This window comes from Saimiri boliviensis, chromosome 1, assembly GCF_048565385.1.
Source record: "Saimiri boliviensis isolate mSaiBol1 chromosome 1, mSaiBol1.pri, whole genome shotgun sequence".
NCBI classification, from domain to species: domain Eukaryota; kingdom Metazoa; phylum Chordata; class Mammalia; order Primates; family Cebidae; genus Saimiri; species Saimiri boliviensis.
Window position 1 is genome coordinate 83,879,062 of NC_133449.1, and position 25,966 is coordinate 83,905,027.

General features: G+C 43.3%; 1 protein-coding gene across 4 annotated transcripts in view; it reads left to right on the plus strand.

The window, feature by feature from the left end:
- The first annotated feature begins 19,858 nt into the window (after positions 1–19,858).
- Positions 19,859–25,966, plus strand: part of PSME4 (proteasome activator subunit 4) — a 110,936-nt gene continuing 104,828 nt past the window's right edge. For 3 of the 4 annotated variants that reach the window (XR_012517922.1, XM_074400172.1, XM_074400175.1), the window contains exon 1: positions 20,051–20,310. Coding sequence is in view for 3 of the 4 variants with exons in the window: in XM_074400172.1 (XP_074256273.1) it covers positions 20,069–20,310 (242 nt within the window). In the remaining variant the exon portion in view is untranslated. Of the gene's footprint in view, positions 20,311–25,966 lie in introns of all 4 variants that reach the window. The other variant, XM_003922737.4, reaches the window with a different exon arrangement.

The window sequence follows — 25,966 nt, forward strand, 5'->3', positions numbered from 1 at the left end:
GCAGGTGGATCACGAGGTTGAGAGATCGAGACCATCCTGGTCAACAAGGTGAAACCCCGTCTCTACTAAAAATACAAAAAATTAGCTGGGCATGGTGGCGCGTGCCTGTAATCCCAGCTACTCAGGAGGCTGAGGCGGGAGAATTGCCTGAGCCCAGGAGGCGGAGGTTGCGGTGAGCCGAGATCGCGCCATTGCACTCCAGCCTGGGTAACAAGAGCGAAACTCCGTCTCAAAAAAAAAAAAAAAACAAAACAAAACAGGATGTTACTGGTACCAAAACAGAGATACAGACCATTGGAACAGAACAGAGGCCTCAGAAATAATACCACATATCTACAACCATCTGATCTTTGACAAACCTGATATAAACAAGGAATGGGGAAAGGATTTCTTATTTAATAAATGGTGTTGGGAAAACTGACTAGCTATATATAGAAAGCGGAAACTGGATCCCTTCTTTACACCTCATACAAAAATTAACTCCAGATGGATTGAAGATTTAAACATAAGACCTAACACTATAAAAACCCTAGAAGAAAACCTAGGCAATAGCATTCAGGATGTAGGCATGGGCAAGGACTTCACGACTAAAACACCAAAAGCAATGGCAACAAAAGCCAAAACAGACAAATGGGATCTAATTAAACCAAAGAGCTTCTGCACAGCAAAAGAAACTTTCATTAGAGTGAACCAGCAACAAACAGCATGGGAAAAAGTTTTTGCAATCTACCCATCTGACAAAGGGCTAATATCCAGAATCTACAAAGAACTTACACAAATTTACAAGAAAAAAAACAAACAACCCCATCAAAAAGTGGGCAAAGGATATGAACAGATGCTTCTCAAAAAAAGACATTTATGCGGTCAACAAACATATGAACAAAAGCTCATTATCACTGGTCATTAGAGAAATGCAAATCAAAATCACATTGAGATACATATCACACCAGTTAGAATGGCAATCATTAAAATCAGGAGACAACAGATGCTGGAGAGAATGTGGAGAAATAGGAACGCTTTTACACTGTTGGTGGGAGTGTAAATTAGTTCAACCATTGTGGAAGACAGTGTGGCGACTCCTCAAGGATCTAGAAATACCACTTGACCTAGCAATCCCATTACTGGATATATACCCAAAGGATTATAAATCATATTATTATAAAGACACATGCACAAGTATATTTATTGTGGCAATATTCTCAATTAGCAAAGACTTGGAACCAACCCAAATACCCATCAATGATAGATTGGATAAAGAAAATGTGGCACATATACATCATGGAATACTATGCAGCCATTAAAAAGGATGAGTTCACGTCCTTGCGGGGACATGGATGAAGCTGGAAATCATCATTCTCAGCAAACTGACACAAGAACAGAAAACCAAACACCACATGTTCTCGAGTGGTTCAACAACCACTCATAAGTGGATGTTGAACAATGAGAACACATGGACACAGGGAGGGGAGCATCACACACCGAGGCCTGTTTGGGGGTGGAGAGCTAGGGGAGGGTTAGCAGGTGGTGGGGGGTAGGGGAGGGATAGCATTATAGCATTAGGAGAAATACCTAATGTAAATGACAGGGTGATGGATGCAGCAAACCACCATGGCACGTGTATGCCTAAGTAACAAAACTGCACATTCTGCACATGTGCCCCAGAACTTAAAAGTATTAAAAAAAAAAAAAAAAAAAAAAAAAAAAAAAAAAAAAAAAAAACTGCTGGCCGCGGTGGCTCACACTTGTAATCTCAGCACTTTGGGAGGCTGAAGTAGGTGAACCACAAGGTCAGGAGGTCAAGACCATCCTGGCTAACATAGCGAAACCCTGTCTCTATCAAAAAAAAAAAAAAAAAAATTAGCCAGGTGTGGTGGCACAGGCCTGTAGTCTCAGCTACTCAGAAGGCTGAAGCAGGAGTATTGCTTGAACCTAGGAGGTAGAGGTTGCAGAGAGCTGAGATCACCCCATTGCACTCCAGCCTGGCAATAGAGTGAGACTCGGTCACACACAAAAAAAGAACTATTTGGTTGAAGGTCTGATATCTTATTTCATTCTTAACACAATATTTTCCTTTTGAAGTAGGTCTTGATAAAGGTTGAAGCATTTCAACAATATAATTTCATATTACTGCCTCTTATACATACAACATTTAGAAAATAATTCCTCACCAAGTCGCTCTTCAATCCTCTCTAATCCACCTTCTCTTTATCTCTATGCCTCTCAAATTGTGTCTGTCAAGGTCACCAATGACCTCTATATTGCCAAACCCATTGGACATTTTGGACCTTATCTTACCTGATTCATCAGCACCATCTGTCTCCCTGGAAACATTCTCCTCCCTTAGCTCCTGTAATTCTACTATGTGCAGAAAAGTGTTAAAATAGTAGGCCTGAGGTTTCTTTCTTTTTTTTTTTTCTTGAAGTGGAGTTTCACTCTGTTCCCCAGGCTGGAGTGCAGTGGCATGATCTCAGCTCACTGCAACCTCAGCCTTCTGGGTTCAAGCAATTATCCTGCCTCAGCCTGGGACTATAGGCACATATCACCACATCCAGTTATTTTTGTATTTTTAGTAAAGACAGGTTTCATCATGTTAGCAAGGTTGGTCTCAAACTCCTGACCTTAGGTGATCCACCCACCTCAGTCTCCCAATGAGCTGGGATTACAGGCGTGAGCCACCACGCCCAGGCTCCAAAATATTTCTCATATTTGACTACTTCTCACTGTCAGCACTATTTCCACCCCGAAACAAGCCATTGTCATCTCTCATCGAATTGCAGAAAGGACCTCCTAATTATTGTCCCTACTTTCATTCTTATCGCCATATAGTTCTGTTTTCTATTCAGAGTCAGGAGAGATTCTTTGAAAGTTTAAATCAATTTATATCATTTTCCTGATTTAAAAACTTGTCTAGGCTGGGCAAGGTGACTCACGCCTGTAATTCTGACACTTTAGGAGGCTGAGGCGGGCAGATCATGAGGTCAGGAGTTTGAGACCAGCCTGGCCAGCACGGTGAAACCCCATCTCTACTAAAAATACAAAAATTAGGCCAGGCACGGTGGCTGACACCTGTAATCCCAGCACTTTCGGAGGCTGAATTTGGCGGATCACCTGAGGTCAGGAGTTCAAGACCAGCCTGACCAGCATGGAGAAACCCATCTCTACTAAAAATACAAAATTAGCCAGGCATGGTAGTGCATTCCTGTAATCCCAGCTACTCAGGAGGCCGAGGCAGGAGACTCACTTGAACCCGGAAGGTGGAGCCTGTGGTGAACTGAGATACGCCATTGCACTCCAGCCTAGGCAACAAGAGCAAAACTCTGTCTGAAAAAAAAAAAAAAAATTGCCAGGCATGGTGGAGCATGCCTGTAGTCCCAGCTACTCGGGAGGTTGAGGCAGGAGAATCATTTGAACCTGGGAGGCAGAGGTTGCAGTGAGCCGAGATCGTGCCACTGCACTCCAACCTGGGTGACAGAATGAGACTCGGTCTCAAAAACAAACAAATAAACAAGCAAAAGAACACTTGTCTAGGTTTCCATTGCACTTAGAATAAATTTAAGTGCTTGGTTCAGTCAGTAGGTTAAAACCAAAAGTAAGTGCTTACTATGACACTGGGAAAGAGAGAGACAGAAGGGGACAGAAAAAAAAGAAAGAAAGAAAAAGAGAGAGAGAGAAAGAAAAAAAAGAAAGAAGGAAGGAAAGAAAGAAAGAAAGAGGCTGGGTGTAGTGGCTCATGCCTGTAATCCAAGCACTTTGGAGGCCAAGGCGGATGGATCACCTGAGGTCAGGAGTTCAAGACCAGCCTGACCAACATGGTGAAACCTGGTCTTTAAAAAAGAAAGAGAGAGAGAGAGAGAGAGAGAGAGAGAGGTAAGTGTTCTTATAATGTGAAAAAGCTTGGCTTGATTAAGAAATTGAAAGAGACTGGGTGGGATGTCACATGCCTGTAGTCCTAGCTACTTGGGAGGCTGAGGCAGGAGCATTGCTTGAGGCCAGGAGTTCGGGTCTGTAGTGCATTATGAGTGCTCCTGTGACTAACCATTATACTCTATCCCGGACAACAAAGTTAGTCCTCATCTCTAAATAAAAAATAAAAAGCTTAAAAAAAAATCAAGACAAGTTCAGAATACCTGGAGCAGGGTAAATGAGGTGAACTCAATATAAGAGATGAGATATTAAAAGAGGAAGAGATCATCTCTTGCAGAGCCTTGTTTTCAAGAATTTTTTATAAGTTTCTGCTAGCGTACAGAAGCAAAATTCAGAATAGCACAAAAATGTTCCCTACTGAACTGATCATTTATAAAATGAGTCTCTAACCAAATATTTTTCTTTTCCTTTTTTTTTTTTTAAAGGCAGGGTTTTACCATGTTGGTAGGCTGGTCTTGAACTCCCGATATCAGTTGATCTGCCCACCTAGGTCTCCTAGAGTGCTGATATTACAGGCGTGAGCCACCATGCCCAGCCCAAATATTTTTCTATACAAACCACTAGCACTTATTTCCCCCACTGTATCTCATCTAGTTACACCTCAGCTGATATCAGTATTGGCTTGAGTTTTGAGATTGTAATGAGCATTCAAAAATATCAATGAAATGCAAAAAGAATGAAACTACAGATTTTACAACACGTAAAGGATTTCATGAAGTTGATGAAACTGATATAAGGAACTCTTCAAATACATAATGCTATTGGCAAGTCAGGCTCTGCAATTATACCAGTTAATAGTAGAAGCAGAGAAAATAGAAAAGGAATGTGCTTCAAAAAGGAATAATTTGAATTCAAGCAATTAAAACAACCTATTAGGAAAATTAATGAGACTTTTGGTAATTTTTGTTAAAATGACTCTCTGACTATCAAGGGAATGGGAATGGGGAAGGCCACAAAATGGGAGAACATATTTGCGAATCACATATGTGGTACAGAATTTATCCCCAGAATACATAAGGAACCATTGAAACTCAATAATGAGAAAACAAATATGCCCCCCAAAAGGAAACTAAGACCGGGTGCAGTGGCTTACGCCTGTAATCCTAGCACTTTGGGAGGCTGAGGCCGATGGATCACCTGAGGTCAGGATCACCTGGGTCAGGAGTTGGAGACCAGCTTGGCCAACATGGCGAAAACCCAACTCTACTTAAAAATAAATAAATAAATAAATAAAAATACAGCAGGCTCAGTGGCTCATGCCTGTAATCCCAGCACTTGGGGAGGCTGAGGAGGGTGGATCCCTTGAGGTCAGGAGTTCAAGACCAGCCTGGGCAACATGGTAAAACCCTGTCTCTACTAAAAATACAAAAATTAGCCAGGTGTGATGGCACATGCCTGTAGCCCCAGCTACTCGGGAAGCTGAGGCAGGAGAATCACTAGAACCAGGGAGGTGGAGGTTGCAGTGAGCTGAAATTGTGCTACTGCATTCCAGCCTGGGCAACAGAGACAGACTCTGTCTCAAAAAAAAAAAAAAAAAAAAAAAAAAGCGACCAAGGTTTTAATAGACATTTCATCAAGAAAGATATACAGATACAAGCTGCGTGGAATGGAATGCACTTGTAGTCCGACCTACTTGGGAGGCTAAGGCAGGAGGATGGCTTGAGCCTAGGAGTTCAAGTGCAGCCTAGATAACATAGTGAGATTCCATTAAAAGAAAAAGATATGTAGATATTAAGTGTTTTTGTCTGTTCTCACATTGCTATAAAGAAATACATGAGACTGGGTAATTTATAAAGAAAAGAAGTTGAATTTGCTCACAGTTCTGTAGGCTATACAAGAAGCATGATGCGGGCATCTGCTTGGCTTCTGGAGAGGCCTCAGGAAACCTAGAATCATGGCAGAAGGCAAAGAAGCAGGCTTGTCTTGCATGGCTGGAGCAGGAGGAAGGTGAGGCGGAAGAGCCAAACGCTTTTAAACAACCAAATATCACGAGAACTCACTTGCTGTCAGGAGGACAGCACCAAGAGGGAAATCCGCCCCAGTGATACAATCACTTCCCACCAGGCCCCGCCTCCAACACTGGGAATTACAATTAGACTTGAGATTTGGGCAGGGACACAGATCCAAACTGTATCACTAAGTAAGCGCTCAAAAAGATGCTCATCATTATTAGTCATCAGGAAAATGCAAATTATAACCCACAATGACACAGATACGCTGCACTCCCATTAGAATGTCTGTAGTTTAAAGACTGACTATACCTACTTTGGCACTGACCTAGTTAAAAAAAAAAAAAAGACTGACCATACCAAGTATAGGCAAGGATGTGAAGCAACCAGAATTCTCATACACTGCCGATGAAAGTGTAAAATGGCATAACTACTTTTTAAAATTTATTTTCCTGAGACAGAGTCTCACTCTGTTGTCCAGGCTGGAGTATAGTGGTGCAATCTCAGCTCAGTGCAACATCCGCCTCTCGGGTTCAAGCAATTCTCTTGCCTCAGCCTCCCAAGTAGATGGAATTACAGGTGCCTACCAACATGTCTGTAACACTTCACCAGCAGCATCACCTAGAAACTTGTTAGAAATGCAAATTCTCAGGTCATCTCCAGACCCACTAAATCAGAAACTCTGGGAGTAGAAGCTCTCTCAATCTCTGCTTTAGGCTGATTTGCCCCCGGATTCAACAGATTTTTCTGCCTTAGCCTCCTGAGTAGCTGTAGCTGGAATTACAGATGGCTGCCACCACGCACAGCTAATTTTTGTATATTTAGTATAGATGGGATTTCACTATGTTGGCCAGGCTGGTCTTGAATTCCTGACTTCAGGTGATCCACTTGCCTTGGCCTCTCAAGGTGCTGGGATTACAGGTGTAAGCCACCATGCCTGGCCAGGATTCTTGATATATCAACTATCTTGATTGTTAGAAGTGAACTATGCCTAACTTAAATGGAAGGTGAATTTACTGAAAAGTGTTTATTTTAAATTAAATTTTTTTTTTTTTTTTTTTTTTTAATAAAGATGAGATTTCACCATGTTGGTCAGGCTGGTCTTGAACTCCCGCCCTCAGGTGATCCGGCCACCTTGGCCTCCGAAGTGCTTGGATTACAGGCGTGAGCCACTGCGCCCAGCCTGAGAAGTGTTGTTTTTGTTTTTGTTTTTGTTTTTTTGAGACCGAGTTTCACTCTTGTTACCCAGGCTGGAGTGCAATGGCACGATCTCGGCTCACCGCAACCTCCGCCTCCTGGGTTCAGGCAATTCTCCTGCCTCAACATCCTGAGTAGCTGGGATTACAGGCACGCGCCACCATGCCCAGCTAATGTTTGGTATTTTTAGTAGAGACGGGGTTTCACCATGTTGACCAGGATGGTCTCGATCTCTTGACCTCGTAATCCACCCACCTTGGTCTCCCAAAGTGCTGGGATTACAGGCGTGAGCCACCGTGCCCAGCATGAAAAGTGTTTTTTTTTTTTTTAATTTTTTTAAATAGAGATGGGGTTTCACCATGTTGGTCAGGCTGGTCTTGAACTTCTGACCTCAAGTGATCCGCCTACCTCGGCCTCACAAAGTGCTGGGATTACAGGCATGAGCCACTGTGCCCAGCCTGAAAATTGTTACATGCCCAGCATGGTGGCTGACAGCTGTAAACCCAACACTTTGGGAGGCCGAGGCAGGCAGATCATTTAAGGTCAGAAGTTCAAAACCAGCCTGGCCAACATGGTGAAACCTTGTCTCTACTAAAAATACAAAAACGAGCCAGATGTGGTGATGCACACCAGTCGACTTAGCTACTCTGGAGGCTGAGGCAGGAGAATTTCTTGAACTCAGGAGGCAGAGGTTGCAGTGAGTTGAGATCGCACCATGGCACTCCAGCCTGGGCAACAGAGAGAGACTCCATCTCAAAAAAAAGGAAAAAAAAAAGGTTTATGTAACTCATGGAAGTAATGAGAAATAATGAGAAACATTCTCAAACAATTGGCTGGAACCAAGGGAGTAGGAGTGGCAGGAACACTCTGGTGGAGGTGCTGCTGCCACTGCCAACATATGACATCTCTACTACTTGACACAGTGACCACTGTAGGTGGCACTGCTCACAATAAACGCAGCCACGATACCCAACTGCGAATACCATAGCTACCACAGATCCAGTATCACTTATCATCCCTTCATCTTGGCATCGCTTACTCAAGACTCAAAGAACACAGTGGCTAAATCTGGGTCACAAGGCTGTCAGGGGAGTTAATAGAGGGTGGATCTCATCCCTTAGGCTTCTAAAGTTAGAGGTCAGAGCCTACATCCCACCAAGACCTAGATAATGGAAGATGACCCAAATCTAGCAAGTGGGTTCAGATGCTGGGCAGCCAAAAACAATTACAGATGACTACTACCGTAAGTGACCTAAATACATACATTCGGTGCATTATAGCAGGACTATGCCCTAAAGCAGGCATTCCCCAAACTACGGCCTGCGGGCCGCATGCGGCCCCCTAAGGCCATTTATCCGGCCCCCGCCGCACTTCAGGAAGGGGCACCTCTTTCATTGGTGGTCAGTGAGAGAAGCACAGTATGTGGCAGCCCTCCAACGGTCTGAGGAACAGTGAACTGGCCCCCTGTGTAAAAAGTTTGGGGACGCCTGCCCTAAAGGAGCTGGGCAAATATATTCTTTGTTTTACTAATATCTGACGCAAGAATTGTCAGGTGGGGCATGGTGGCTCATGCCTCTAATTCTAGCACTTTGGAAGGCCAAGGCAGGAAGATTGCTTGAGCCTAGGGGTCCTTATCTGTGAAAAAAAAAAAAAAAAAAAAAAAAAAAAGAATTGTCTACAAATCTTACTTTTTGTTACTGAACGGTATGTCTTCTTATTTAAGTATTGGCTCACAGTAGATTATAATGGTGGATGGTGCCAGCAGGCACATGTGGATCTGATGGTCTTTCCACTGCATGTTTGAATAACAACTGAAAAGAAATGACTGGGTTTACAATAGTCCTACTGGAACTAGACTCTCTTGGTGGCCTTCAGATAGTGTTATTTAAAATGGAGTTATAGGCCGGGTGCAGTGGCTCACTGTCATCCTAGCACTTCGGGAGGCTGCAGCGGGCGGATCACCTGAGGTCAGGGGTTCAAGACCAGCCTGACCAACGTGGCAAAACCCCATCTGTACTAAAAATACAAAAAAAAAAAAAAATAGCCAGGCATGGTGGCGCGCACCTATAGTCCCAGCTATTAAGGAGCCTGAGGCAGGGAGACTCTCTTGAACCCAGAAGGCAGAGATTCCATTGAGCTGATATTGCACCACTGCACTCCAGCCTAGGGGACAGAGCAAGACCTTGTCTAAAAATAATAATAAATAAAAAATAAAACTGAATTACTTGGACATTCATAGGCAAAACATAAACCTTGACCTAAATGTCATGCCACATGTAAAAATTAAACAACAACAAAAAAATTAACTAATGATGAACCACAAACTTAAATGTAAAACATAAAACTATAAAACTTTTAGAAAAAAAAATTTGGGGGCCAGACGTGGTGGCTCACGCCTATAATCCAAGCACTCTGGAGGCCAAGGCGGGCGGATCACCTGAGGTTGGGAGTTCAAGACCAGCCTGACCAACATGGTGAAACCCCGTCTTAAAAAAAAAAAAAAAAGAAAAACAAATTTGGAATCTAGGATCAGGCAAAGAGTTTTTAGATTATTATTATTGTTATTTTAATATGAGATGAAGTTTTGCTATGTTACACAGGTTGGTCTTGAACTCCTGGACTCAAATAATCCTCCTGCTTCAGCCCCTTGAGTCACTAGGATTATAGGTGTGCAACACCACATCCAACCTAGTTCTTAGATTTCAGACTAAAAGTTTGACACGTTAAAGGAAAAATTGATAAACTGGACCTCATCAAAATTAAAAACTTTTGCTCTACAAAAGACCCCATTAAGAGAATGAAAGACAAGCTACAGAAATGAAACATTTGCAAACCACATATCTGACAAAAGAATAGTATCTGGACTATATAAAGAACTCTCAAAACTCAACAGTAAAAAATACAAGCAATCCCAAAACCAAAAAAACCCAAGCAATCCAATTAGAAAACATGCAAAAAACATGAGCAGATAGTTCACCGAAGAGGATATAAAACGGTAAATAAGCACATAAAAGCATGTTCCTGTTCAACATCATTTCTTATTAGGAGAATGCAGATCAAATCCACAGTGAGATCACCGCACGCTTATCAAAATAGCTAAAATAAAAAGTACTGACAACATCAGGTTTTGGCAGAGAAACTGGATTGCTCATACATTGCTGATGAGAATGTAAAATGATACAGCTACTCTAGAAAACAGTTTCGCAGTTTTTTCTTTACAAAACGAAACACGCAACTACCGTTTGACCCAGCAATGGCACTGCTGGGCATTTGTCCCAGAGAAACTAAAACTTGTGTTTACACAAGAACCTGTAGATGAACTACTTCGTTCTCTTTGCTAAATGGGAATTAGGAACCTATACTTCACAAAAAAGTCTGGAACTACTTCCTTTTCTTTTAACTTTGTATACATGTATAAAAGCATGATCCACATCTATAAAAAGGTACGTATCATAAATGTATAGCTCGATTAATTTTAACATACTAACCACGCTCATGTAACCAGCTCCCAGATGGAGAAACAGAACATAACCAGAACTCCAGAAGCCCTTTCATGTCCTCTTCCATTCTGCGCCCTACCCTCAGGCATGACCACTTTGTGAACTTCTCGTATCACCAATTAGTTTCACCTGCTATAACACAGTAACAGAATCATGGAGAACATGCTCTTGAGTGTCTGCTTTTGCTTCAACATTATGTTTTCAAGATTCATCCACATTATTGCATGTATTTGTGCATTTTAAAATTAATTAATTAATTATTTAAAGATGGGGTTTCACTATGTTGGCCAGGTTGGTCTTGAATTCCTGACCGCAAGTAATCCACCCGCCTCAGCCTCCCAAAGTGCTGGGATTACAGGAGTGAGCCACGGCGCCTGGCTGTATTTGTGCATTTTTTATTCTCATTGCTGTGTAGTTGTCCTAGTCCATTTGCATTGCTATAAAGGAAATCAGAAACTGGGTAGTTTATTTTAAAAAGACGTTTGGCCGGGTGCGGTGGCTCACACCTATAATCCTAGCTCTTTGGGAGGCCGAGGAAGGCGGACCATTGTTTCCTGGCCTAACTGGGCCCACTGAAAACTCTTGGTCTTTTTACATACTGATGCCTCTGCTACGAATATGCTTATCCACTTGCCTTCAAGACTTGATCAATCAAATGCCACCCCTTCAGCTTCCTCCAAGTATTTGGTTACTACCCATAGCACTGTATTGACATATCTGAAATAGCTTTTCAGGAAAAATCCAAAATTCTTAACCCAATTTATAAGGTGCTACATGATCTAACTCTGCTTCAGCCATATGTGCTATTCTTAATATTGGCTTGTATGAGAAATCAAAAATAAAAACACCTGTGAAAAACAGGGAGCGAGCATATAGGTGTTTTTATTTTTAATTTCTCATACAAGCCAAATTCTTCTTCTACCTCAAGCTTCCATTCCCCTCTCCTCCCCTCCCCTCCCTTGTCTTCCTCTCCTCTCCTTTCTTTTCCTTTCCTTTCCTTTTTTTTTTTTTTTTTTTTTTTTTGAGACGGAGTTTCGCTCTTGTTACCCAGGCTGGTGTGCAATGGCGCGATCTCGGCTCACCGCAACCTCCGCCTCCTGGGCTCAGGCAATTCTCCTGCCTCAGCCTCCTGAGTAGCTGGGATTACAGGCACGTGCCACCATGCCCAGCTAATTTTTTGTAGTTTTAGTAGAGACGGGGTTTCACCATGTTGACACGGATGGTCTCGATCTCTCGACCTCGTGATCCACCCGCCTCAGCCTCCCAAAGTGCTGGGATTACAGGCTTGAGCCACCGTGCCCCGGCCCTCCTTTCCTTTTTTGAGACAGGGTCTTGCTCTGCTGCCCAGGCTGGATTGCAGTGGGAGCAATCATAGCTCAATGCGGCCTCAACCTCCTGGATTCAAGCAATTCTTCTACCTCAGCATCCCAAGTAGCTGGCACTACAGGCACATGCCACCACAACCAGCTAATTTTTGTATTTTTTATAGAGTTGGGGTTTTGCCATGGTTTTCAACTCTTGGGCTCAAGTGATCCTCTTACCTTGGCCTCCCAAAGTGCTGGGATAACGGGTATGAGCCACTGTGCCTGGCCCACACTATTTACTTAGCTGCATCATTTCTAATCATCCTTCTCCCCAAAGTCTTCATTCATCAAATGTTGCTTCCTCAAAGAATTTGGTCTAGGCCTCCCATCCTAGTCCAGGTCCCCCTGTTACATAACCAGAGCAACATCTATCCTATTAAAGCATCTAATGAAATTATAACTAAGTACCTATAGAGTAGCTTGTTCACTGTCTGGCTGCCCCTCTGTAACCAGTGAACTCCATAATGAAAGGAACCATGCAGAAATGGATCCTTAGGAAAAGGATTATTTCATGCTAACTTTTAGGTTGTTCATAGTTCTAGCATATAAATCCCTGGTTCTCCCTTAACCTATTTATACACACACACACACACACACACACACACACAGAGTCTTGTGTGAAGGATTTGTTGTATGGAAATTGTGAAAATCAAGGAAAATAGCCAGGTTTAACGTTTGGGTTGAAGCAGTGCCAAACTGTTACAACAGAAGCCTCATGCTAGGACAATCACTCAACAGGGGTAGTTTAGCAGGAGTCAAAGCTTAGAAGAGATGAGAGTGACCATAAAAATATAAGTCTCATCTTTCAAAATAGGCAAGACTATTGGATAATGGATTGAATTGTACACAGTGGGTCAAAGGGAGTGTGAATTAGTTTTATCTAGTGATCTTAAGATGTGGGAAAATCCCAGATGACATTTGGTTATAATTTTGTCTGTTTTCATATCCGTCAGTCTACTAGAAAGTGAACTGCTTGAAGACAAGTACCGTGTCATTCATCTAATGATCTCTGATTTGGCACTCTGGGGGCGTAAATAAATGTTTATTGAATTAATGAATATATAATACACTTTGGAGAACTAGGGATTTTATATATTAGCCCTCTTATGTGTCTGTAAATTTCAGAAGATATTCTGCTTAGTATAAAGAAACAAATTGGAAATAGTAGCATTTCAAATATCAGATGTGATCAAGTGTGAATGTCTTGCAGGCTATTTAAATTATGCATACAGACAATCTCATTGTCTGCCTGTGAGCAAAGCCTGTTCTATTTAAACTTATAAAAACTGAGGGGTAGGTGGAAAGAGTGTATGTCCTTTTTGTGCATTAGTTATTATCTTTTCACTGACTCTATTGTAAATTTCTTCAACTACCATTAAAAAATACAGTACATCTCTTTACTATATTTGATTATGAGGGAAGCTGTCACCTCCTACATTATTCACAGCTTGTCAAAAAGAAGAAACACAAAGAGCCTTGGTGGTGCTGAAAAACTCTTTTAGTATTTAAATATCAAATACATGTTTTAATAAATTTTTTATCATTAAATAAGCCACTTAACAATGGAGCTATGTCTTTGAAATGTATTGTTAGGTGATTTCATCATTGTATAAACATCAGAGTGTACCTACACAAACCTGGATTATGTGTCCTATTATACACCTTGCCTGTATAGTGTAGCCTATTCTTTCTGAGGCAGGAGAGTAGGGTCTGCTGGCAGTTAATGTTACTAAGGCCAATTCATGCTGACATCCTAGAGCTAAATTTAAAGGAAAACCCCAACTTTTCAAAACTAAGTAACAAAAGTACCAGAGGCTACTCCTTTGCAAATTCCCTCCCCCTTTTCTATGCCATAAATGGAAAATTGAAAGTATCTCTGACTGGTTGCTTTCTGCAACCAATCAGACTGATTGCAGGCCAAGCCTTCTTTTGCATAGGAGTGTAACTTTGTAACTTCACTTCAATCTCTGATTGGTTGCTTTCCACAACCAATCAGACTGATTGTGGGCCACTACTTTATTTACATAGAGTGTAGACCAAGTGACCAATGGGAATCCACCAGAGGATATTTTAACCTCAGAAAATTTTGTTATGGCCTCTTGAGCCCCTTTGCTCAGCCCACTCCCACCCTGTGGAGTGTACTTTCATTTTTAATAAATCTCTGCTTTTGTTGCTTCATTCTTTCCTTGCTTTGTGTGTTTTATCAAAAGCATTATTCAAAATACCAAGAACCTCAACACCTTCCACCAGTAACACTTCTAGGCTACAAACCTGTACAGCATGTCTGTACTGAATACTGCAGGAAATTGTAACACAATGGTAAGTAACTGTGTATCTAAGCATAGAAGAAGTGCAGTAAAAATACAGTATAAAATATAAAAATGGTACACCTGGCCAGGTATGGTGGTTCATACTTGTAATCCTATCACTTTATGAGGTGGAGGTGGGTTAAAGGCTTGAGCCCAGGAGTTCCAGACTAGGCTGGGCAACATGGCAAAATCCCATTTCTACAAAAAATAGAATATTAGCAGGGTATGGTGGTACACACCTGTAGACACAACTACCCAGGAGGCTGAGGTGGTAGGATTACCTGAGCCTAGGGAGGTTGAGCCTGCAATGAGCTGTGATTGCACGATTGCACTCCAACCTGGGCCACAGAGTGAAACCCTATCTAAAAAGAAAAAAAAAAAAAAGAGTACACCTATATAGGGCACATGAAGGAGTCTACAGGACTAGAAGTTGCTCTACGTTGGGTCAGTGACTGAGTGAGTGGTGAGTGAATGTGAAGGCCTGGGATTTTACTATATACTACGGTAGACTTTGTAAACACTGTACGTTTAGGTTACACTAAATTAATAAACTGTATTTTCTTTATTTTTTCTCACCTCATTGCCCAGCCTGGTCTTGAAGCCCTAGCTCAAGTGATCCTTTTGCCTTGGCCTCCCACAGTGCTGGAATTACAGGTGTGAGCCACAGTGTCCGGCCTCAGCATTTTCTTTCTTCAGTAATAAATTAAATTTAGCTTATGGTAACTTTTTCATTTTATTTAAAAAAAAAAAATTGTTTTGAGACAGGGTCTCACTCTGTCTCCCAGGTTGGAATACAGTGGTGAGATCCTGGCTCACTGCAGCCTCCATCCTCCAGGTTTAAGCAATCTCCCACTTCAGCCTCCCAGGTAGCTGGAAATACAGGCACATGCCACCACGCCTGGCTAATTTTTCATTTTTTTGTGGAGTTGGAGTATTGCTAGGCTGTCAGGGCTGGTCTTGAATTCCTGGGCTCAAGTGAACCTCCTGCCTTGGCCTCACAAAGTGCTGGGATTATAGATGTGAGCCATGGTGGCCAGCTATGAAGTTTTAAATTAACTTTTTGACTCTTTTGTAATAATACTTAGTTTAAAAAACAAACACATTGGCACAGGTGTGGTGGCTCACACCTATAATTCCAGCATTTTGGGAGGCCAAGGTGGGTGGGTCACTTGAGGTGAGGAGCTCCAGACCAGCCTGGCCAACATGGTAAAACCTTGTCTCCACTAAAAATAGAAAACAGCCAGGCATGGTGGCACATGCCTCTAATCCTAGCTACTAGAGAGGCTGAGGTGGGAGGACCCCTTGAAGCGCAGGTTGCAGGAAGCCAAATACACCACTGCACTCCAGCCTGGGTCACAGAGTGAGACTCCATCTAAAACAAACAAACAAAAAACACCAAAAAACAAAAAAACACACACATTGTACTGCTGCACAAAGTATTTTTGTATCCTTACTTTTCATTTTCTATTTTTATATATTCTTTCTTTTTAAATTTTTTTTTGTTAAAAATGCAGACACAGGCCGAGCTGGGCGGATCACAAGGTCAAGAGATCAAGAGATCAAGACCATCCTGGCCATGGTGAAACCCTGTCTCTACTAAAAATACAAAATTTAGCCAGGCGTGTTGGCACATGCCTGTGGTCTCAGCTACTTGGGCAGCTGAGACAGAAGAATCGCTTGAACCCAGGAGGCCGAGGTTGCAGTGAGCCAAGATTGTGCCACTGCACTCCAGCCTGGCGACAGAGCAAGACTCCGTCTCAAAAAAAAAAAAAGAAAAAAAAAATGCAGACACAAACACACGCATTAGCCTCAGCCTACACAGGGTCAAGATAATTGATATCACTCTCTTCTACCTCTGCATCTTGTCTCACTAAAAGGTGGTCAAGGGCAATAGCAAGCATGGAGCTTTCATCTCCTTTGATAATAATGACTTCTCAAATACCTCCTGAAGGACCTGCCCGAGGCTGTTTTACAGTTACGTTTTTTAAAAAAATAAGTAGAAGGAGTATAGTCTAAAATAACAATAAAAGGTATAGTGTAGCAAATGCATAAACTAGTAAGTCATTTATTATTATTATCAAGTATCATGTACTGTACATGAGTGTATATGCTGTACTCTTTTTTTTTTTTTTTTTGAGACAGAGTCTCACTCTGTTACCCAGGCTGGAGTGCAGTGGTGCAATCTTGGCTCACTGCAACCTCCGCCTCCTGGATTCAAGCAAGTCTCCTGCCTCAGCTCTTGAGTAGCTGGGACTACAGGCATGTGACACCACACTCAGCTAATTTTTTGTATTTTTAGTAGAGATGGCTTTTCACCCGTGTTAGTAAGGATGGTCTTGATCTCTTGACCTCCTGATCCGTGGACCTCGGCCTCCCAAAGTGCTGGGATTACAGGAGTGAGCCAATGTGCCCGGCAGTACAACAAATTCCTAATAGGAATTCTACAAGGAGAAGAGTACAAAGAAATTATAAAAATATGAGTGAAAATTTTGAATAATTGATGAATTCAAAAAACACAAATCCCCGTAAAATAAATAAAAAGGAACCCACATCTAGGTACATTTTAGTGAAATAACAGAATGTCTAACAAATTTCTAAAATAATGAGAGAAAAATTCATTCCTTTAGCTATGATTTTCCTTAGGAGAAACTGAACTCCAAATATACTCTAGCTCAAATGAAGTGAAGTGGATACAATGGCTGGAAGAAAATGATTTTGGAACAAAAAATTCAAAACTTGAAAATCATACAGGAACTAGAAAAAACTCAACATTTCTCGGCCAGGTATGGTGGCTCATGCCTGTAATCCAGCACTTTGGGAGGCCAAGGCGGCCTTTTTTCCTCCTAAATCCTCAGACCAGATCTTATATTCTTGTTCTTTTAATAAGTGCAATTCAGCGGAAATCTGGATATTTGATTACACTAGAATGATTCATTCTAACATAATTAAAATACTTCTGAAGATTATGTTTCTGACTAGGTGTGGTGGCTAACCCCTGTAATCTCAGCACTTTGCAGGACTGAAGCGGGCAGATTGCCTGAGCCCCGGAGTTCAAGACCTGCCCCTGGGCAACACATTGAGACTCTACCTCTACAAGAAATTAAAAATTAACCAGCCATGGTAGCATGCACCTGTAGTCCCAGCCACTTAGGAGGCCGAAGTGGGAGGAGATTTTTCAAGGGCCCCATTTTTTCATACAGTATATTTCCTTCCCTTCTGTCCACCTACATGCTAATCTGCATCCCAGTTTAGATCACCCTCCTGATACATATGTCAGCATACCCATCCCATAGACATTCTGCCTCCTAAATTGTTCCTGCTGTGTTCTTTACCTCAGTGAAGGACTTCACCATCTACCTTGCATCATCTTGTCTCTTTCCTTTCTCATTTTTCACATGCTGTCAACTACTAAGCCCAAACCATTCTGCTGAAGTAGCTCTCAAACGATTTCAACTGACATTCAGGCCATGATTATACCACACCTTAAGGGATCCTCCATTTCCCAATCTTGTCTGCTCCAACCCATTTTCCAAACGAAGCCAGAGTGATTCCTTTTTTTTTTTTTTTTTTAAAGAGGATCAAGTCTAATGGAGTGATTCTTTTTTTTTTTTTTTTTTTTTTTGAGACAGAGTTTCCCTCTTGTTACCCAGGCTGGAGTGCAATGGCATGATCTCGGCTCACCGCAACCTCCGCCTCCTGGGTTCAGGCAATTCTCCTGCCTCAGCCTCCTGAGTGGGTGGGATTACAGGCACGCGCCACCATGCCCAGCTAATTTTTTTTTTTAGTATTTTTAGTAGAGACGGGGTTTCACTATGTTGACCAGGACGGTCTCGATCTCTCGACCTCGTGATCCACCCGCCTCGGCCTCCCAAAGTGCTGGGATTACAGGCTTGAGCCACCGCGCCCGGCCGGAGTGATTCTTAAACGATGTAAATTATATCATTCTACCGCTATGATTAACATAGTTTGGGAGTTTGTCTTTAGGATAAAGCTCTGAATTCCTTAGGATTTCCTTCTCAGTCTCATTTGTCCCTCTCCTGTCTTGCGCTATTTTGAACTTTGAATTTCTAGAATACATGCTTGTAGCCTCAGAGCTGTTCTCTCAGCTGAAATACATGTTCTCCTCCCTTCTTTTCCTTTTCTTTTTCTTTTCTTTTCTTTCTTTCTTTCTTTTTTTTTTTTTTTTTTGAGACAGAGTTTCGATCTCCTTGCCCAAGCTGTAGTGCAATGGTGCGATTTCCGCTCACTGCAGCCTTCGCCTTCCGGGTCCAAGCGATTCTCCTGTCTCAGTCTCTGGAGTAGCTGTGGTTACAGGCGCGAGCTACCACGCCTGGCTATTTTTTTTTTGTATTTTTAGTAGAAACGGGGTTTCACCACGTTAGCCAGGATGGCCTCAAACTCCTGACCTCAGGTGATCCGCCCGCCTCGGCCTCCCAAACTACTGGGATTTCCAGCGTGAGCCACCATGCCCGATTCCCCCTCCTTTTTCTTTTCTTTTCTTTTAAAACTGAGTCTCAGTCTGTTGCCCAGGCTGGAGTGCAGTGGCGCGATTTTGGCTCACTGCAGCCTCCACCTCCCGGGTTCAAGCGATTCTCCTGCCTCAGCTTCCCGAGTAGCTGGGATTACAGGCATCCGCCACCACGCCCAGCTAATTTTTGTATTTTTAGTAGAGACGGGGTTTCAGCATGCTGGCCAGGCTGTTCTCTAACCCCGGATCTCAGGAGACCCTCCTGCCCCCGCCTCCCGAAGCGCTATTACAAGAGTGAGCCACCGCGCCCAGCGCCTGCCTCCTTTTTCTAACCAACTTTGCACTCAACCCTTACAGCTTAATTTAAGTATCTCCCTCTCAACCCCCTTGTTTAAACTTCTTTGTAGAGTTCCCAAGGCTTCCTGTACTTATCTAGCAATTTAGAGCATTATCTTGTAATTCATGTCTTTATCTCTGTTAGACGGAGTCCTTGAGAGGGCGGAAACCAGGTTAAACTTTCCATTTCAATAGCCTAAACGGAGCGCCTTACACACAAAACAGTTGTTCAATTAGTATTTATTCAGTGAGGAACTATTTTCTTCTTTGGAATGATGGCGGCCAGAATACCAGAAAGATGGGGTCTTAAAAGGGACAGAATTATAAGTAAATCTAGAAGGAACAAGTGGGATGGAGTAAATAAATCTCTAAGGAGCAAGTGGGTACGTGGACTTTTTCCATAAACCCCTGTAACCTAGAAGCCGGGGCTGTCCGGCTAGGGGGCCCAGGCCAACCCGGCTGCCGCCAGCCGCCTGCCGCCTGCCGCCTGCCGCGGCGACCGGGGCTCCGGTGGGCTGCAGGGGCCAGTGCGCGACCCCCAGCGAGGCAGGACAATAGCTTGGAATTCGGCCTCGAGTTTCCGGTGGGGCAACCTCGCGCTGGGCCTGCGAGGCCTGGGGCTGGGGACTCCGAGCCGTGCCCACGGCGAGGAAGGCGTGGCCCCCTGGGCTCCCCGGCTGGCGCTACCACCTCCTCCCATTACGCCGTCGCCCCGCCCCGCCCCGCCCCGCCCCGGAAGTGACTTGAGGCCGGTCCGGAACCTCTGGGCCCGGCGGCTGCAGCGTCACCAGCCGAGCCGGTGCGGGGCGGGCAGAGCGGCCGCTGCCGCCGCCAACGAACCGGGAACCGCGCGGGGCCCAGCAGCACGCCGGCCACGGAAGGCGGCCTAGCGATCGGTCCGAAGACGACGGGGCCGCCGGCGGCCGCAAGGCGACGACGACGCGGAGGAGGCGGAGCCCGGAGAGGGGTGGGGGTCGGGGAGGGCTAGGGTGGGAGGGGGTGGGGGGGTGTCCCTGGGCTCATGGAGCCGGCCGAGCGGGCGGGAGGCGGAGAGCCCCCGGAGCCCGGCGGGCGTCCCGAGCCGGGCCCACGGGGCTTCGTCCCGCAGAAGGAGATCGTCTACAACAAGCTGCTACCCTACGCTGAGCGTCTAGATGCCGAGTCCGACTTGCAGCTGGCCCAGATCAAATGCAACCTGGGCCGGGCCGTGCAGCTCCAAGAGCTATGGCCCGGGGGCCTCTTCTGGACCAGGAAACTCTCCACGTAAGTGTGCCCGGGCCTGCGGCCCAGGCGAGGGGAAGGATTCAGTAAGAGGTGTTGGAGGTGGGTGCTCTTTGTCCAGAGGGCTGGACCCTTAGCTCTGTCCTCGCCGGAGCTGTCCCCGAGCGGTGGTCCCACGGTCATGACAGAGCCAGTGGGGAGCACTCAAGGCGTCCTCCTTGCCACTTTCCTACGGGACTTCCCGGGTCCTCACCGGCCATTCCCGTCCTCCCGAGCTGCTTCTTCCGAAGGGTTCGGGTTGTTGTCTTCCCACTTGCGGGGCCCTGGGGAGCCCAAGGGCCCCCGGCCCCGAGGGAGAGAGGTGAGCCGTTCCCAAGAGTCCTCTTTGGACCTTTGCGCATGGGAGAGGCGGGCCAGAGAGGATTTGTCTTTGGGGGAGTTCCTTGACTTCTTGACTTCTGTCTGTGCTTCCTCTGGTTCTTCCTTCCCCTGCGATCCCCAGCTCTTCACATCTCCATTGGCGTCTAGTAACTTTCTGAATGGAAAGGAAGCCATTAGGGAAACTTAGGGGTTCTGCTTTTTTGGGGCCCGCTCAGACCTGGCGGAGTTGATTGAAAAGGTTGGTTTAAAGTCAGACCTCATTCTTGAGCTTAACGTCTTAGACGTTAATGTTGTTTTAAGAGTCTAAGGATTGTGTGCTGCTCCTGTCGTGACGTTTCTTTTGGAAAGACCTTTAAGATACTGGAAAAAAAAAAAAAACAGGGAAGAGCGCTGTCAGGATGTTTAGGGCGATATTGGTATCAGGCTTGAGTTAATTTGTTTAGTTGCTCAGATTAACATAGATTACCTAAATCAGCTTCAGGAGTTATGTTGTTCTTTATAAACTGTCTTCAAACTATAGTGTCAGTGAAATTAGAATAAAAGAAACTAGTAAAAATACAGTCTAGGGAAAAAAGATTTACTTGCTGGATGGGCATCTTTACTGTGTCCGAAGAGCTTTTTAAGAAAGAATTTTGCTGTATCTTGTTTGGTTAATTGTACATAAAATCTGCTAACATGGTATGTTCACGCATGTGGATATGGATGGGTGAACACACAAAACAAAGTCACTTATTCAGTGTTTACCCAAATCTGCTGATTGAACTGAGTGATGACTCAGGGTTTTATAATAGTCTTGTCTATATTTCTTCACTGGATGATTCTTATTTGTCAGTTATTAGGGGGCCTCTGACAAATTTCTCATTTCCACTTGAGGGGTGGGTGGGAGTAATTACCTTTCTAATTAAAAAGAAACAAAACTAAAACATGTAATTTGCCCTCTTCAAAGAGTGATCATAAAATGTCAAGGTTAACAACTCTCTTGTTGACTAGAGTATAAAGAAGTTTTTGGTGTTAGGATTCTTAGGAAAATGGGGGTGAGGGGCAGAAGCAGGAATGCAACAGGGAAAAGAACCGTGGTTAGTCAAAAAAGAATATAGTTACAATCCAAATGCTTTTTCAAGTGAGCCTCCTAGGTTTTTGTGTTACTCAGGCACAGTAAAAATAGTCACTTTGTTACAGTAATTTCCCATTTTAATCACTTGGATTAGACTTGCCAGAGAATACCTACCATTTCTGGGGACATAAACAGTCTTTTTTAAGATGTACAGTATATAAATATGCCGTGGTGCAAAGACATGTCTGGTGTGGATTTATGAAACTAGAATCTACCAATGCATAACTAAGCATTGTTTTCTGAAGTATTTACTGTTACCAAGTTTGGTAAGTTAGCACCCAGTTTTGTTATTGTTTGGCTTATTAGGTAAAAAGTTTTTACCTACAAAGGGCTAAAAATAACAGTGGAGCTAATGTTTAGGGCTGAATTGCAGATAGCTTGATGGCTTAATACCCATGAACCCAACCAAGTTTATATCTAAATAACCAGCAAGAAATGCTATCGGGTAGAATTTTATTTTGGAATTGTGGTTAGATGCTGGAAACTGATTGGTGGGATTGCACTGTGAGACATTTTGAACGTGATGGGACATGTTGTGATCTTGGGTGTGTTGTTGTTTTTTTTCCCTAAGTCATGTTAAGGTGACCTGTTTATAGTTGTGCTTGTTGTTTTTTAAGTCTTCTGTGTTGCATAAGTGAACATCTGAATAATGCCAAAACGTGTGACGAAAGCTGAGTGCTCATCATATTTAGTACTTCGGAGAATAGAAAGTGGTAATGAAAAGAAAATCTAGTTTCTCCCACTAGCTCTGAGACTGTGGGAAAGTTACTTAATCGTGTGTTTCAGTATTCTTTTGTGTGAAATGAGGGACTGGACTAAATAATTGTTTTTTTTGTTGTTGTTTTTTTTTTTTTTGAGATGGAGTCTCATTCTGTCACCCATGCTGGAGTGCGGTGGGCTCACAGCAACCTCAACCTCTCAGATTTAAGCGATTCTCCTGCCTCAGCCTCCCAAGTAGGTGGGATTATAGGCAAGTTCCACCATGCCCCCGGCTAATTTTTTTTATTTTTAGTAGAGACAGGGTTTCACCATGTTGGTCAAACTAGGCTTGAACTCCCGACCTCAAGTGATTTGCTCGCCTTGGCCTCCCAGAGTGCTGAGATTACATGTGTGAGCCACTGCACCCTGCCTGGACTAAATAATTGAGAACCGTTTCTGCTGTAGTATTCTGAAGTTTTATTTTTTTAATTCTTTCAAGCTTCACATCAGTCAATGTGTGTATCTTTGTACAAGAACTGTTTGAAGAATTTGTAAAGTACTGGGAAACAGTTGCACAGGTCAAGTACATTCCTAAAGACCAAAGTGTAAATGCAGTTGAGAGGCCCTGGGACTATCTCCCCGATCAGAAATGTGCACCCCCTAATCAGGACATCAGAGGTGTGTCTGGGACCAAGTTCTGGTTTGGGAGATTCTCAAGCTTTACATTTGTTCCCTCTTTTTGGCTTTTTTTTTTTTTTTTTGAGACAGTCTTGCTCTGTTGCCCAGACTAGAGTGCAGTGGCACAATCTCAGCTCACTGTAACCTCTACCTCCCTGGTTCAAATGATTCACCTGCCTCAGCCTCCTGAGTAGCATGGATTACAAGCATGTGCTGCCATACCAGGCTAATTTTTATATTTTTAGTAGGGATGGGGTTTCACCATGTTGGCAAAGGGTGGTCTTGAACCCAGGTGATGTGCCCCCGTCGGCCTCCCAAAGTACTGGGATTATAGGTGTGAGCTACTACACCAGCCTTTTTTGACTTTTTTTCTTTTCTTTTTTTTTTTTTTTTTTTGAGACGGAGTTTTGCTCTTGTTACCCAGGCTGGAGTGCAATGGCTCGATCTCGGCTCACCGCAACCTCCGCCTCCTGGGTTCAGGCAATTCTGCTGCCTCAGCCTCCTGAGTAGCTGGGATTACAGGCACGTGCCACCATGCCTGGCTAATTTTTTGTATTTTTAGTAGAGACGGGGTTTCACCATGTTGACAAGGATGGTCTCGATCTCTTGACCTCGTGATCCACCCATCTCGGCCTCCCAAAGTGCTGGGATTACAGGCTTGAGCCACCGCGCCCGGCCGACTTTTTTTCTTAATTTTTAATAGTTTAAATCCATTTTGAGACCTTCAGATCTTTTTAGCATCTCTGAAGAAGGTTATTTCTATAGATCTAAATACTTGGCCATGTGATATAGGCTCTCCAGTACAGACAGTTTAAAGTACTAGAACTGTCTGATAAGAGCAGTCGTGTAATGTAATAACTCACAAAGCAAATTTTTAATAAAGCGGGAAACAAATCAGAGAAGTTGAGGAAACAGAGAAAGTAGGAACAAATTAATGGTCTTTGGACAATGGTAGACAGCTCATGGACACTGTAAGTGAAAGAATGAAGGGAGTTGGAGAACGATATTCTTTTTTTTTAAATTTAAATTTTTAATTTTTTTTTTTTGAGATGGTGTTTCACTTTGTTAGCCAGGGTAGTCTCGATCTCCTGACCTTATGATCTGCCCGCCTCGGCCTCCCAAGGTGCTGGGATTATAGGCGTGAGCTGCGCGCCCAGTCTAAAGAAAGGTATTCTTAAAACTTGATTTTGTCACACCTGTATTCCCAGCACTTTGGGAAGCCTAGCGGGGGCAGATCATGAGATTAGGAGTTCCACGCTAGCCTGACCAACATGGTGAAAAGCCGTCTCTACTAAAAATACAAAAATTAGCCTGGTGTGGTGGTATGCACCATAATCCCAGCTACTCAGGAGGCTGAGGGAGGAGAATTGCTTGAACCTGGGAGGTGGAGGTTGCAGTAAGCCAAGGTCATGCCACTGCACTCCAGCCTGGGTGACAGAGCAAGACACCCATCTAAAAAAAAAAAAAAATTAAACATGAAATTGGATTCCTCAGGCAAATTAAAACCCTACTGGTTAAAAAAAAAAAAAGTTTTCCCTTGATAGTAGAACTCCTGAAACTTCCTCTGGGCTCCAAAACATACTATTTGAAAAATCACTTGGGTGCTCTGGGTATGGTGGCTTAATGCCTGTAATCCTGCCCTTTGGAAGGCTGGGATTATTTGAGGCCAGGAGTTCCCTGGCCAACTGGTGAAACCCAGTCTCACTAAAAATACAAAAATAAGCACTTACCTGTAATCCCAACTACTAGGGAGGCTGAGGCAGAAGATCGCTTGAACCTGGGAGGCAGAGGCTACAGCGAGCGGAGATCGCACCACTGAACTCCAGCCTGGGTGATAGAGGGAGACTCTTCTCTTAAAAAAAGAAAAAATCACTTGGCCTTTCTAACTCTGTGTTCAACTGGTCTAGACGAAAGGGAGGGAAAAGGAGGGAGAGTAAGTGAATGGGTTATTTCCTACAACTTATCCCATCCATGATTCGTGTGTGCACGCGCGCGGGCGCGTGTGTGTTTTAAACAGAATTTTGATTTTAGTAAAGTATGTGGGTTTGGTGTAATATGAAGCAAATTTAGATCCTTTGTTTGCTACAGTGACATGTTCTGTATTGTTTTATGATTAAGTGCCTGTATTATACTGTGAAGTCATTTTATTTGCTAATTAAACTGTGGCACCCTTTAGAATTAAAAGTACAGTTTATTATGAATATTATATAGCCTTCCTGAATCAATTATCCCAATTGATACCACATACCATATTTAATTAGATTAAATAACCACCAGAAACTTAAGTGTAGTCAAGGTATAAGTTATCAAATACACAGACCTCCTCTTGTGGAAAGTAACGAGTGGCCAGTGTAGCACCGACATTCATATCATCCCTGTGTTGGGAAAGAAAGGAAATGCTAACTGCGGAATCTGCATTGTCTGTTATGGGGCACTTAAGAGTTTCTAATGATGACAGTATTGAAATTGAAGTACACTGTAAATGCAAGTGGTTTTATTTGTAAAAGAATCTTGAAATCTTGACAAATTACCAAACTTATCAGTGAGAACCAGTTACACAGAGTGGATAGCAGAGGTTTGTCTTAGTTATTAATAAGTGATCATTCGAAACGGCAACCAAGATTTCTTTGTAGTGAGAAAGCTGATTTTCCATAGGAAGAAAAAAAGTAAGTGATTTTGGACAACATGAATTTTTTTGACGAAGTTGTATAATAGTACAAGAAGACATATTTCATAATGGTTTTTTCAAAAATAATAAATTTTATTGCTGAGAGCAGTTTTTAGGTTCACAGCAAAGTTGAATGGAAAGTGTAGAGTTCCCATACA